General features: G+C 43.5%; 1 protein-coding gene across 3 annotated transcripts in view; it reads left to right on the top strand.

Moving 5' to 3' along the window:
* The first annotated feature begins 599 nt into the window (after window positions 1-599).
* hdac11 (histone deacetylase 11) overlaps window positions 600-14955 on the top strand; it is a 147034-nt gene continuing 132678 nt past the window's right edge. For all 3 annotated transcript variants that reach the window (XM_060909879.1, XM_060909880.1, XM_060909881.1), the window contains exons 1-3: window positions 600-825; window positions 1179-1239; window positions 1637-1785. In XM_060909879.1, coding sequence (XP_060765862.1) covers window positions 1205-1239; window positions 1637-1785 — 184 coding nt within the window. In that variant the 5' untranslated portion in view covers window positions 600-825; window positions 1179-1204. The remainder of the gene's footprint in view (window positions 826-1178; window positions 1240-1636; window positions 1786-14955) is intronic.

A 14955-nucleotide genomic window follows, 5' to 3' on the forward strand; every position in this document is an offset into this window, starting at 1 on the left:
GGATAGGCTCCAGCTTGCTTGCGACCCTGTAGAACAGGATAAAGCGGCTAGAGATGATGAGATGAGATACCACTCAATACCAGCCAATATTATTTAAATATGTCCCTCAGATGTCTGATGTATTTTGTATGAAAAATACGGGTTTTTCAACATGAGAAGATAAACTTCATATCTTCAAGCCAATGTGTGATTTTCTTTTTATTATATAGATGCGTTCAAAAACAAAAAAACCCCCCAAATTTATCAAAACAATTCATCGATTTCCTCATGAGTGATATATTGAAAAATATGTTACTCAATGTCCCGGACGTAGTTCGTATGAAAAATATGAGTGGCGTATTTCCCACTCAAACACTCATATATATATATATATATATATATATATATATATATATATATATATATATATATATATAATTCATGTAATTCTGATAATTTTAGAAACTATTTTAAGTATTTTATTTAAAAAAGTATATATAAAACAGCTAATTTCTTTCTGTCTGTTATCTCTGTCGGGTTTTAGGAAAGTTCTCACGGGTCCTCAAGATATTTTTGGCAGGCTACTATCCGGTTAATGACTTATGACGTCATCAAGAGACGCAGGCGCACGCCTGGAAGCAGAAAGGCAGGAAAAGGGAAAGTGTAACCAAGGGATAGTCGAGTCTGGTAGTGACAGGTTTTATTTATTTGAAACATTCGGGCATGTGAATACAGAATGAATAGCGCTTCTAGAAGATGCCAGTGTATATTCTTTGCATAATACACGACTAGACGACGAAAATAAGCTGACCCTAGAAATAAAGAGCAGTATAAAATGGCTAGCAGGTGAGTGGTGCATTTACAGCGCTGTTCCATGAAAACCAATATCAAATAGATTCTCTGTAAATATACTGTCAATAAATATCATTTACAACAAACCCACTGCATTTAGCTCAGAAATCGAGTAGAAATGCTAAAGCGAAAATATTTCCAAAGCATGGGGCGTTGCGTCTGATACATTGCTGTTGCGCTTGCGCAAGAATTGCAGAGGATTGTGGGAATTGTATTTTTTCCCCTTTCGTCCTCTGAGGAAGCAAAACAAAAAGGCTGTATTCATTATTGTTTTATTTGTGCCAGTTAGGCTGCATGCGCTGCTGCACTCACTGTGTCTGTTTTTATTTTTTAATCCATAATTTAAGCTGAACTCTGGGATGCTGTCGTCGACATGTCAAGTAAAGAAAGTTCAGAAGGAAAAAAGGGGTATGTAATACATAAACTATTCTAAAACCCTATTTGCCATCATATGCCCTACTAACTTATATAATAAGCTGTATGTTTATAAATGATTATTGTAGATGTAGTAAAATGTAAGTGAAGTTCACAGAGGGCTTATATTTTAATTTAACTTAATTATTCTTTCTTTTTTTGAGAAACTGGACATTTTGGACTAAAGTCCTTCATATATTTTATGGTTTATATTTGAAATAGTTGTTGTTGAAATAGTTGCTGTCAAAATCTGACATTCATTACATGAAGTTCCCACATCAAATGTATTGCAATATTACAGTGATTAAATCACGTTCAATGCATATATGCAAGCAATGTAGTTAACAATATGGCATAACAAAAATGTTTTTATTTGCTTTCTTTTCTCCAGCTCACACCAGACAGAGCTGTATGAACAGGTCCCAGCAACATGTCTGCCAATCGTTTACTCACCTGTGTATAATATCACCTTTATGGGTCTGGAGAAACTCCATCCATTTGACGCTGGGAAATGGGGCAAAGTCATCCACTTCTTAAAAGGTAATTACACTGTGAATTTTTAAACAATAGTAAGTAGTGTTTAAAATCCTGTAGTGGGCTTGTTTATCAGCAAAGTGAAGCTGCGTAGCCACCAACTGGGTTTCTGTCTTCTCTTACAATTAGAATCAGAATCAAGTTTGGCAAGTATGTTCTCACATACAAGGGATTTGCTTTGGTGGTTGATGCTTGAACAGTTACAATAAAAGAATTTTAAATATACACAAAACATAGTTAGAATAAAGAGGAAGAAGAATCCAAAATACACAAATTTTCTTAAAAAATAGACGTTTCAGCCAACGATCAGTGTGGAGAGGCCTGAAGAACGTCACCAACTACAGGAGACCATCCCCCAACACTGCAGTGAACCATCAGCTGGCTGACGAGTTGAATGTGTTCTACTGCAGATTTGACACATTCACACCTCTCCCCCCCCCCCCCAGACATTAAAGACCCATTTACACCCCCTGCTATTCTGCCTCCTCTCGCCTCTGACCTCACACCAGCACTCAAGATCTGTGAAGAGGATTTTTGTCAGCTTTTTCGCAGACAGAAGATCAGGAAGGCACCCGACCCAGACGGTGTGTCACCTTCCTGTCTGAAGGTCTGTGCTGATCAGCTGGCCCCCATCTTCACCTAGATCTTCAATAGATAGTTTTCACTGACGTCACGGCATTCCGGGGAACACCCTCCAGCCGCCGTATTGTGGGGCAAACAAAGGACCATCGCCATTACCGGCTACGTTATCTCGGACGAATTTATAAAGTTATATAGTCAGTTTTCTAAAATAAAGATCAATGTCGGCAAAATCAAGCAAACGGAAGTATATGGATACATTGGACGACATCTCACGACAACGGTATGCAGCCAGACTGGCCTTGATTGGGGGAATTGAGCCTTACGAAGTGGACAAAGATGCATTTTCAAGTGACTATGCAGGGCTGCCATCCATATCGTACCCTGATATTGTGAACTATTTCGTGAATAGTAAAAGTGCCTACACACTCGACGACCTCAAAGCATACAAGTCGCTGGAGTCATACAATTATTTTGTCTGTGGCTGGGTCCGTGAAGTCCACCATATAAAAACAAGTGACAGTCATGTCCTAATTACAGCCAAGGTATGTAAACATTGGAATTTTAGAGTTCTCAACACTGCATATAAATATGTGTGTATAATATCGAGTTGATTTAAGACTATTATGAATACTGTGCAATATTACTTTGCATCGGAAAGCTGCGCACATTTGCGCAGCTTTCCGATTCACTGTTTTTTTTTCTCATCCTTATACTTCCTATGTTTCATGGACTGTAACGGATTTGCTTATTTAGTAATTTTAATACAGAATTTACTTTGAAATTATAATCAGACACTCCAACGCCCCCCCTAAAAAAAAAAAAATTGGATCTGCGCGATTCAGCCGTGAAAAAGGTGGCATCCGCCAAAAGGCGCGCTGTTTGCATCCCTGCATACAGAATAGACCTAAAATGTTTTTCAAAAATGACCCTTGCGTGAGTGAAGTGACAAGTGTCAAATAGAAACGTGACAAACGAGCGATATTAAGTGTACATTACAATGTAAACGTACACTCAGCGGTTCCAGTTAGGCATTCTCTAGAGATTGTTTACATGATGTTTTGGTTTCCAAAAACAAACTTAAACACAATTGATTTGTTTAAATAAACAACTTGCCACTTATAAAATGATCGGAGCAGACTTTGCTGTGTTTGGAAGGCTGATAATCCTTGCGGTTGATTCTTGCAAGCCATGGATTTCTCCTTTGTGTGCTGAGTTTCTTTGTTTGCTCGCCTTCGTGCTCCCATACAGTGGGAATTCCATAAAAGCTCCACTTGACGTCATCATCTGACCTATTACGACAGCCGTGAATACAACAGGTGTGCACCATTGCTAGCTTTAAATAGCCTGCTTGGGTTCTTTTGAAGACTTTGTACTCGCACGTTACAATGTGTGCTCAGTGACCCGTACGTTAAGCTTGACCCGCAAGATGGCCGCCACTAGGGAATCCCTGACTCTGTGACGTCATGTGAAAACTATCTATAGATTCCTGGAGCTGTGTGAAGTCCCCTCATGCTTCAAACACTCCACGATAATCCCAGTTCCCAAGAAAACCACCATCACAGGACTGAATGACTACAGGCCTGTAGCTCTCACATCTGTAGTCATGAAGTCCTTCGAGAGACTGGTGTTGTCACACATGAAGGACATCACAGACCCCCTGCTGGACCCCCTGCAGTTTGCCTACCGGGCAAACAGGTCAGCGGATGATGCAATCAATATGGGACTGCACTACATCCTTCAACACCTTGACTCTGCAGGGACGTACGCCAGGATCCTATTTGTGGACTTCAGTTCGGTGTTCAACACCATCGTTCCAGACATCCTCCACACCAAGCTCACCCAGCTCACTGTGCCCTCCTCCACTTATCAGTGGATTATAAACTTCCTGACTGACAGGAAGCAGCAGGGGAGGCTGGGGAGCATCACATCTAGCACCCGGACTATCAGCACTAGTGCCCCCCAGGGATGTGTGCTCTCCCCACTGCTATTCTCCCTTTACACCAATGACTGCACCTCAAGAGACCCGTCTGTTAAACTCCTGAAATTTGCAGACAACACAACGGTCATCGGCCTCATCCGAGACAGTGACGAGTCTGCATACAGACGGGAGGTTGAACGGCTGGTCTGTTGGTGTGGTCAGAACAATCTGGAGCTGAACACGCTCAAAACTGTGGAGATGACAGTGGACTTTAGGAGGAGCCCCCCCCACCCCCCACCCCCCCCCCCCCCCCCCCACCCCCCACACACACACCCTGCCGCCCATCACCAGCAATACTGTGACTGCTGTTGAAACCTTCAGGTTTCTGGGCTCCACAATCTCTCAGGACCTGAAGTGGGAGACCAACACAGTCACCATCATCAAAAAGGCCCAGCAGAGGTTGTACTTTCTGTGCCAGTTCAGGAAGCTCAACCTGTCTAAGGAGCTGCTGACACAATTCTACTCTGCCATCATTCAGTATGTTCTCTGCTGTAGGTACAGTCCCTTTAAGAAACTACATTTCCCATCAGCCAACTTCAGCGTTGACCTGCGTCACGCGGGGGCGGGATCACCAACGTCACATCCTCCATGAAAGCATAAGAAACCCGGGAACTCCTAGCTCATCCTCTTTCGGCGCCGTGAATTCAACACGGACACAAGGAGGAATCTCTCGCTTCACCCGAGCAAACCAGAAAAAGACCTCTTTCTTGCAAGATCCACGATTTAGCGCAATTTCTTTCTTACCCTTGGCCAAGGTAGACTCCAGAGTCACGCGATCTTTAACTCAATCGAGTTACAACCAGTTTTATTCGTATTAGAAGTGATGTCACGACTGCCGCCCAAGCAGTTTTAATTCAAAGTTGAGAAAGCGGCTGGACCCTTTTTTTTTAACTGGAGCACTGCGCACCTTGTTCTACAAAGATTTCCTTCCCACGAGCTACGAAGCATCGGCCCAAGAATTCTTTGTTTTTCTACAGAAGTCTCTACGGGCTCCTGTGAACTCAGCCTCTCCAAGAAATCCCCTGTGCTTCATGGAGATCTCCACAATGGTGAAAACTCCAAAAGTCTCGGGACATCTTCTCATAATCTCGCGTAAGACTGGCATTTTTGGGCATAATCAAAAACCTAGTCTTAGGAATTAGCTTTTATTGAATTAGTGTGAATTTACACTCAGGAACGGTTTAATTGTTACACTGCAAACACGCAGTGTGTTGAACTGATTTATTTTGTTTCAGTCTCTCAGTTGTTTTAATAGGTAGGCTGTGCATGCTTCTCTTTATTCCTCACTAACACTTTAATTTCCTTATCACACATTTTGACCTTACCAAGGTTTCAGTAGATTCAGTACTGTTATAGGCTAGTGAAATTAGCCTACGGCTAATTTCTTTTGTCCCATTAGCATCCAAAGCTAAGTGTATTGTCTTAGAAACACATGGCGGTCCTCCCCCCCCCCCCACACACACACACACCAACACACCTTAGCTAGCATTCCTTTACCTTAGCTAGCAACCCACACTAGCCTTTCTTTTGCTAGGCCATAGGCCTTACCACGTGGTGGTCCTCCCCCACACACACAAACACACCTTAGCTAGCATTCCTTTGTCTTAGCTAAACACAAGGCTAATCTAGGCCTCCACACGTGGCCACATGCCTCACAAACCCACCTTAGCTAGCTTCCCTTTGTCTTAGCTTAGCCACACGAGGCTAATCTAGGCCTACACAAACATGTGGTCTCCAGGCCTCACCAGGCCTTTCACACACAAACACGTTAGCTAGCATTCCTTTGTCTTAGTTAGCTACCAAAGCTAATTTTCCTTGCTTTACTTAGAAACACGTGGTCACAAGGCCTCACACACAAACACATCTTAATTAGCACACAAAGCTAATCTTTTGTCTTCACACACACACACACACACACACACACACACACACACACACACACCTCTCACTGTTTGTATATATTTCAACTGCCATTATCCATTTTTTATCTTTGTTATAATAAATTCATTTATTATTGAAACTGTGTGCTTATTTGTGTCCCAATATCTTTGAAGTCCCCAATCTCCAAGAATTCAAAGGTGCATATGATTTATGTAATATGGTAAGTGATCATAATAATTTGGAATATACCATAATTTAGCTGTTTGGTAATTTATTATTATTAAGCACCAAAATTAATGGTATTAATTAATGAGACTGATTCCATGAGTGATTTAATGATATGAGACTGATTCAATGAAATTGATTCACTGAAAACGATTCAAATGAGACTGATTCAATTTTAATTATTAACCTTCAGATTTAATGAGATTGGTCACTCAATTACCCAAATGCACCTACATTAAATTGGTGCCCCGTGTGAGGCGATTGGTTTGTTGACTTCTTGAATATTGTTGCAACAACAGATAAACCATCAGTTTGTTTAAGCAACTGCTAAGGTATATTCCCAGGTGTGTTAAAACGGTTAACAGTAGTGTGATAACCATATCACAAAATACTAATAACCTATTCATAACTTAGGATAAGAGATAGCATTTTCAAGTAAAACAAACTTTATCAACTGATTAATTAATTACATAGTTAATATTAGTTAATAACAATTAATTAATTAATTAACTCATTTATTAATTGATCATCCAATATCCAACCTAAGCAAAATGGCATCCCCTCGTGTCTCAGAAACTGAAGACAATGCTCAAGACGTGTCTCTCTTTGACGTCATTGCCTACCTCATTCACTGCTCTGCCTCCAAAAGAGCAAACATTAGGGGCATGAGTAAGCGTGAATGCCAAATTAACATAGATAACTCAATAAAACATATGAGAGATCCAAAGAGAACAACTATTAGTGTCCAAGAGGCACTAGGTAAGCTATTCCTTTTACACTTCCAGGATACTGATCTAGAGATCAGATCCCTCTGCGGAGAGGTTGACAGGCTGACCACCAGCAACGCCGAGCTGGCAGCCGATGTCAATGATTTATATAGGGAGCGTAGTCTCTTGAAGAACTCCCTCGATTGCGCCGAAAGGCTAGAGAAAGCCGAAAGGGCTGCCAAGGAGCAGACCCCCCAAGAAGGGCGCGTGGGGTGTGAAAGACCCCCAACAATGCGCCGAAGCTCAGAGCAGGAAGCGGCGTCCGAACCGGACACCGTGGATTACCTGGTCCAGAACCAGACATCCCGCCAAACTCCATCAACTCGCTACTCGACTCCGTCGTTTAGCCAAGATGGAGCCGTCCTGCGCTCATCCCGAGCCCAGGCCCGTAGCACACCCAGGTCAGTGCGCTACAGTATCCCTGATCCATCTTCGGATGAATCAGACTACGCATCTCGTGCGAAACGGGAGCGATTCCAGAGTAGCTCAGATAGTGAGTACTCAGGAGAGCGAAGGAGGCCGCACAAGGACGTGCACAAAGCCCTCTGCATACGGCAAATTGACCTACTTGCCCAAGATGTCGAGCGATTCGACCCCGACAAGAAAAGAACAAATGTAAATGATTATTTGCGAGAAATTGACCAATGCCTGATGGACCTGCCAAATGCCACAACGCGAGAAAAACTTAAACTAATCTGGAAGACCTCCAGTAGCAGCGTTCGTGCCTTTTTAGAGACTACCCCCAAACATTCGTGATAGTTACTCGAAACTTCGCAATTACATGAGGGAAGAATATGCGCCGTACACAGATGAAACCTCCGCGACATTGTGTGCTATACAAATCAAACAAAAACGGTCTGAGGCGCCTCGTGAATATTATAGATGGCTACGTACTGCCTATTTCCAGGGTCGTAGCGTACCAGGCTTGGAAGAAGATAGAGGCTTCAAATCCCTCTTCTTACATAATCTCCACCCAAGCGTGCGGACTCAAGTCACACTGACGTGTCGACGAGGTTGCTACTCGATGAGGGAAATTAGGCAACTAGCCCAAATGACCTGGGAGACCATCGTCAAAACCGCAAATGGAAACGATGATGAACCCAGAGTCCTTAGTTTCCAGGGTGAGGACAAGCCCCCGCTAACCTTAGAAGGAGGTGAAGCTCCAAAAGGGGGACCCACCTGGAGAAACTACGGTCCAAACTGCCCCTTGCCGAGCCATCACAAGGGTGAGCGGGAGAATCGGCAAGGTAAGGCCAGGAGAGACCGATGGCAAGGCCATAGTGACCATGACAACCATTCATCAGATGAGAATGGTCATAAGGAACAAAACGGTTGGCAGCAAGATCGTCATCCCCGCTCTGGCCGGAAATGGCAGGAGCACGCCAACCGTAGCTCTCCATGTAGGGGTAGAGGTGACTGAGACAGTGACTCAGACCAACCTGGTGAGTTCCGCTCAGAGCTGGACTCTTTGAAAGCCCAGTTGGCTGAGATTAAATAACTGTTACAACAGAGGTCAGACCCCTCAACAGATAAGATAAAAGAGCCCAAGAAAAATGACAAAAGCTACCCGCTGGCATGACTAGGCCAGGAACCACGGGTATATCTCGTGAAAGGGGGAGGAGATCCCTCTGAAACAGCAGGCGATGGTCAGGATGTAGAGCTCCCCCGGTGGTGAAGGCAAACCCACAAAACGCACCTCTCACGTGCGCTAAAGTCTTCACCACCATCTCTCAGACACGGCTCTCACAAGGTGACCCAATCCCAACCAGGCCCTGCAACATAAACTTAGTCAGCTTCACACAAATCACGACCCTGCCGTTGTTGAACCCCACAAAACATGCACAAACCCGTTGCGATGAGATTAGTGTGAACACAGACCAACCAAGTGCCACGCGAGACCAAATTTCTGATGAACTTCAGTTCATGTCTTGGCACACAGAGTCTGGTGTCGAAACACCCGACATCGCGACTCCCCCTAGTGGCCACAATTCTTTGAAAAACCTCCCTCTATCCATCGACTCAGACACAGGCACCCATTTCACTGCTGGTGTAATGGCTGCGCTGTGGAACATGTTGGGCGTCGAGGCGAAATTCCATATCGCGTACCACCCTCGATTCTCTGGTCAGGTTGAACGAGCCATTCAAACCATTGTGAGCATGCTGCGAAAGTATGTCAACCACCATGGTAAAGATTGGGATGTGAAACTTCCCCTGGTGCTAAGGGCCATTAGGTCCGCCCCTCATCGCACCACTGGAGTCACAACCTCGGAGATGATGACTGGGCGAGGGATGGTTCTCCCCCTGCATCTCCTGTACAGACCAGAGGACATGAGCGTCGTAATTGCATACACTGCACATCAATATGTCGCTGACCTACAACGCCACCTACAGTCAACCTTTACATGGGCCCAAAAGAATCTCGATTCGAGTGTAAAAGGACGAAAGGCCTACTACGCCCAAATCTCAGAGAAGTTCCTACCACCCTGGTCGAGACCTTTCGATCGTGGGAAAACCGTTCCCCGTTGCGTATCACATTCAGGCCTAATCAAACGCTCTCATATCGATTGGGTCCATAATAATCGAATCAAACCTTTTGAACAGTCCTCACTCCAAAGGGGGGGGGGGAGACAGCTAGGCCCATCCTGTCCACCTAGCTTGTACGCCTCACTCACCCATAAGCGTACACTAACATTCCCGGTCAGACTTACCAACCCAATAAAGTAATAACCCTTTGGTATAACATGGTAGATAAAATACTAAAATCCGCTATTATTACTAGTGTGTATTCATCGCAAATACACCTGGCATATAGTCTTGGCAGTGCTATCCTCATTTTTGTGAATCCACAAGACTTAGAGATGTGCACCTCCACTAAAGACATCCACTGGGTCTGCCCAGGCAACCCATACATAACACTACACGCCAAGCTGGATAAGATGGTCTGCGTCTCTGACAGCTTTAGCCGCAGTAGCACACGCTTTCTGGCCAGACCACCTGCTGCTATCACCTTTCTAGAAGATTAGGTTTACCAACCCAAACACTAACACCTCTTTTCTTTCCTTCACTTCTTCTCTTTTCTTGTTTTTTTTATGTGTAGGAAATGAAGTATATATGTAGTGTTTACCGTTTAAAATTTTTGATGTGATTATATGCCCAAATGCCTATAGTGGTTATATGCCCAAATGCCTATAGAGTGATTATATGCCCAAATGCCTCTGCCTCCAGCTGTCTTACTGGAACACACAGTTTTCACAGGACACCATGGACTGTGCAGAGCAAGGCTGCCTCAAGGACTATGGACACGTGGACTGTACGGTGCTGTGCTCTCAGTGCTACGACTCCATCCCTGAGACCAAAAGGGGGATTGTAGGTACAGTCCCATTAAGAAACTACATTTCCCATCAGCCAACTTCCGCGTTGACCTGCGTCATGTGGGGGCGGGATCACCAACGTCACATCCTCCATGAAAGCATAAGAAACCCGGGAACTCCTAGCTCCTCCTCTTTCGGCACCGTGGATTCAACACGGACACAAGGAGGAATCGCTCGCTTCACCCGAGCAAACCAGAAAAAGACCTCTTTCTTGCAAGATCCACGATTTAGCGCGATTTCTTTCTTACCCTTGGCCAAGGTAGACTCCAGAGTCGTGCGATCTTTAACTCAATCGAGTTACAACCAGTTTTATTCGTATTAGAAGTGACGTCACGACTGCCGCCCAAGCAGTTTTAATTCAAAGTTGAGAAAGCAGCTGGACCCTTTTTTTTTTAACTGAAGCGCTGCGCACCTTGTTCTACAAAGATTTCCTTCCCACGAGCTACGAAGCATCGGCCCAAGAATTCTTTGTTTTTCTACAGAAGTCTCTACGGGCTCCTGTGAACTCAGCCTCTCCAAGAAATCCCCTGTGCTTCACGGAGATCTCCACAACGGTGAAAACTCCAAAAGTCTCGGGACATCTTCTCATAATCTCGCGTAAGACTGGCATTTTTGGGCATAATCAAAAACCTAATCTTAGGAATTAGCTTTTATTGAATTAATGTGAATTTACACTCAGGAACGGTTTAATTGTTACACTGCAAACACGCAGCGTGTTGAATTGATTATTTTGTTTCAATCTCTCAGTTGTTTTAATAGATAGGCTGTGCATGCTTCTCTTTATTCCTCACTAACACTTTAATTTCCTTATCACGCATTTTGACCTTATCAAGGTTTCAGTAGATTCAGTACTGTTATAAGCTAGTGAAATTAGCCTACGGCTAATTTCTTTTGTCCCATTAGCATCCAAAGCTAAGTGTATTGTCTTAGAAACACGTGGCGGTCCTCCCCCACACACACGCACACCAACACACCTTAGCTAGCATTCCTTTACCTTAGCTAGCAACCCACGCTAGCCTTTCTTTTGCTAGGCCATAGGCCTTACCACATGGTGGTCCTCCCCCACACACGCAAACACACCTTAGCTAGCATTCCTTTGTCTTAGCTAAACACAAGGCTAATCTAGGCCTCCACACGTGGCCACATGCCTCACAAACCCACCTTAGCTAGCTTCCCTTTGTCTTAGCTTAGCCACACGAGGCTAATCTAGGCCTACACAAACACGTGGTCTCCAGGCCTCACCAGGCCTTTCACACACAAACACATGCTAGCTAGCATTCCTTTGTCTTAGTTAGCTACCAAAGCTAATTTTCCTTGCTTTACTTAGAAACACGTGGTCACAAGGCCTCACACACAAACACATCTTAATTAGCACACAAAGCTAATCTTTTGTCTTCACACACACACACTCTCTTTCTCACACACACACACACACACACACACACACACACACACACACCTCACTGTTTGTATATATTTCAACTGCCATTATCCATTTTTTATCTTTGTTATAATAAATTCATTTATTATTGAAACTGTGTGTTTATTTGTGTTCCAATATCTTTGAAGTCCCCAATCTCCAAGAATTCAAAGGTGCATATGATTTATGTAATATGGTAAGTGATCATAATAATTTGGAATATACCATAATTTAGCTGTTTGGTAATTTATTATTAAGCACCAAAATTAATGATATTAATTAATGAGACTGATTCCATGAGTGATTTAATGATAATATGAGACTGATTCAATGAAAATGATTCACTGAAAACGATTCAAATGAGACTGATTCAATTTTAATTATTAACCTTCAGATTTAATGAGATTGATCACTCAATTACCCAAATGCACCTACACTGCTCTTCCATCACTGTTTGGTTTGGATCGGTCACCAAGCAGGACAAGAACAGACTGCAACGGACAATAAGGTCTGCAGAGAAAATTATTGGTGTCAGCCTGCCCTCCATCCAAGACCTGTACCTTTCCAGAGTCAGGAAACGGGCAGGTAACATCTCTGCAGACTCGTCACACCCTGGTCACAAATTGTTTAAACTTCTCCCCTCTGGGAGACGCTACAGAACACTGTACGCAAAAACAACCAGACACAAGAACAGTTTTTTTTTCCCTCAGGCTGTCTCTGTGATGAACAGCTAAAACCGGACTTGAATATCAGTAACATCAACTGTGAAATATATCTGCACACTCATACCGTCATTCTGTGCACACTGTATATTTATATTTACTAAGTCATCCTTGCACTATGCACCATTTTGCACCAAAAGATTTTAAAAAATCCTTGCCGAAACATATATTTACCCTTCTGCATGTACATAGCTTTTTGTTTTGTTTTTGTCTACGCTTTTTATCTGTTAGTACTAAGAGAGCTAAGTGAAACCGGAGTGAAATTCCTCGTGTGTGTTCACATACCTGGCAATAAAAGTGATTCTGATTTAAGGAGCACGTGCATGGGTTGTTTTGAAGTCCAAGCTGTGCAGTATGTCTCAGAACTTGCAAAAATAGGTCACAGGATGAAGATGAAGTGTCATGACATGAATGTGTGAGAAGAGGATGTGCAATGGGTTAAATAAATAACCAAACTGTACAGTGTGTGCCGGAATGTGCAATAAAAGTTCACAGAATGAAGATGAATGATATGACCATGAAATGTGCAAAATTGCAGTTCAGAGAGGAAGTGCATTTGTTACAGAATGAGAGTGTAATTTTAGAGTCAGTGGGGGGGAAAAGCTGGCCTTTACTTATTGCATGCGGTTTTGGTTCTAATGGACCACAATCTCCTACCAGAGGGGAGTGTCTCAAAAAGTTTGTGTCAAGTGAGAGGGGTTGGCCACAATCCTTTCTGTTCTCCTCAGAATCCTGGACTCATACAGGTCCTAAAGAGATGGAAGGTTGCAGTCAATCATCATCATCTCGGCAGAACAAATGGTGTGCTGCAGTTTGTCCTTGGCAGTGGCAGCAGTGCACCAGACGGTGATGGAGGAGGTGAGGATGGACTTGATGGTGGCGTAAAAGTGCACCATCATTGTCTTTGGCAGGTTGAACTTCTTCAGCTGCCACAGGAAGAAAATCCTCTGCTGTGTTTTCTTGATGAGAGAGCTGGTATTCATCTCCCATTTGAAGTCCTGAGTGATTGTAGTGCCCAGGATATAGAAATACTCCACAGAGGTTACTGGGGAATCAAACAGGGTGGTGGGGGGAGGGTGTGGCAGAGCTCCTCGTGAAGTCTACAGTTATCTCCACTGTCTTTAGAGCATTGGGCTCCAAGTTGTTCTGCCTGCACCAGGACACCAAATGGTCAATCTCCCACCTGTAGGCAGACTTATTCTCATCAGAGATGAGTCCAGTGAGGGTGGTGTTGTCTGCAAACTTTAGGAACTTGACAGACTGATGACTGGAGATGCAGCTATTGGTGTACAGGGAGAAGAGTAGAAGAGAGAGGATGCAGCCTTGTGGGAATCTGGTGCTGATGGTTTGGGAGTCAGAGATATGTTTCCCTAGCTTCATGTGCTGCTTCCTGTCAGACAGGAAGTCAGTGATCCACTTGCAGGTGGAGTTGGGCATGCTTAGCTGGGAGAGCTTGTCCTGCAGAAGAGCTGGGATGGTTGTGTTGGAGGTGGAATTGAAATCCACAAACAGGATCCTAGCATAGGTTCCTGGGGAGTCCAGGTGCTGGAGGAGGAAATGAAGAACCATGTTGACCGCATCATCTGCAGATTTGTTGGCTCTGCAGGCGAACTGCATGAGGTGCAGGAGTAGATCAGTGATGGCTTTAAGGTGGAGAAGCACAAGACGCTCGAAGGATTTCATAACAACAGAAGTCAGGGCAATGGGTCTGTTGTCATTTAACCCTCTGGGGTCTGAGGGTATTTTCTGGCACTCTAATGATTTTGGCATGCTCTGATTTTGTCAATTTCGACAAATCTAAGGAGTATTTTTAAAGTCATATGCCTTTTTTCTATTCAGCACATGTTCAGCTGCAGTAATATCTACTAGTGCATCTCAAAAAATTAGAATATTGTGAAAAAGTTCAATATTTTCCATCAGTTATTTAAGAAAGTGAAAATGTTGTATATCAGGGGTATTCAATTAAAAGTCACTGAGGTCCAGTTATTAAATTTTGTCCAAGTAGAAGGTCCGAACCGAAGTCCAGCTTGTGTCTTATAGCCTTCCCCTATGTCCACATTTTCATATGGTTTCAACAATATTTATTGTTCATTTCCAATGCAGGAAATGAACTGAGTGCACAACTATCTCTTTTACCATGTAGTGGAAGTTCATTATGTCTGACTATTTAAGTATTTTTAAGTTTGTTTCTTAGACAAGGACTTTAAGATCGTTACCTTGTTAACAGTTT

This window comes from Neoarius graeffei, chromosome 26 (assembly GCF_027579695.1).
Source record: "Neoarius graeffei isolate fNeoGra1 chromosome 26, fNeoGra1.pri, whole genome shotgun sequence".
Lineage (NCBI taxonomy): Eukaryota > Metazoa > Chordata > Actinopteri > Siluriformes > Ariidae > Neoarius > Neoarius graeffei.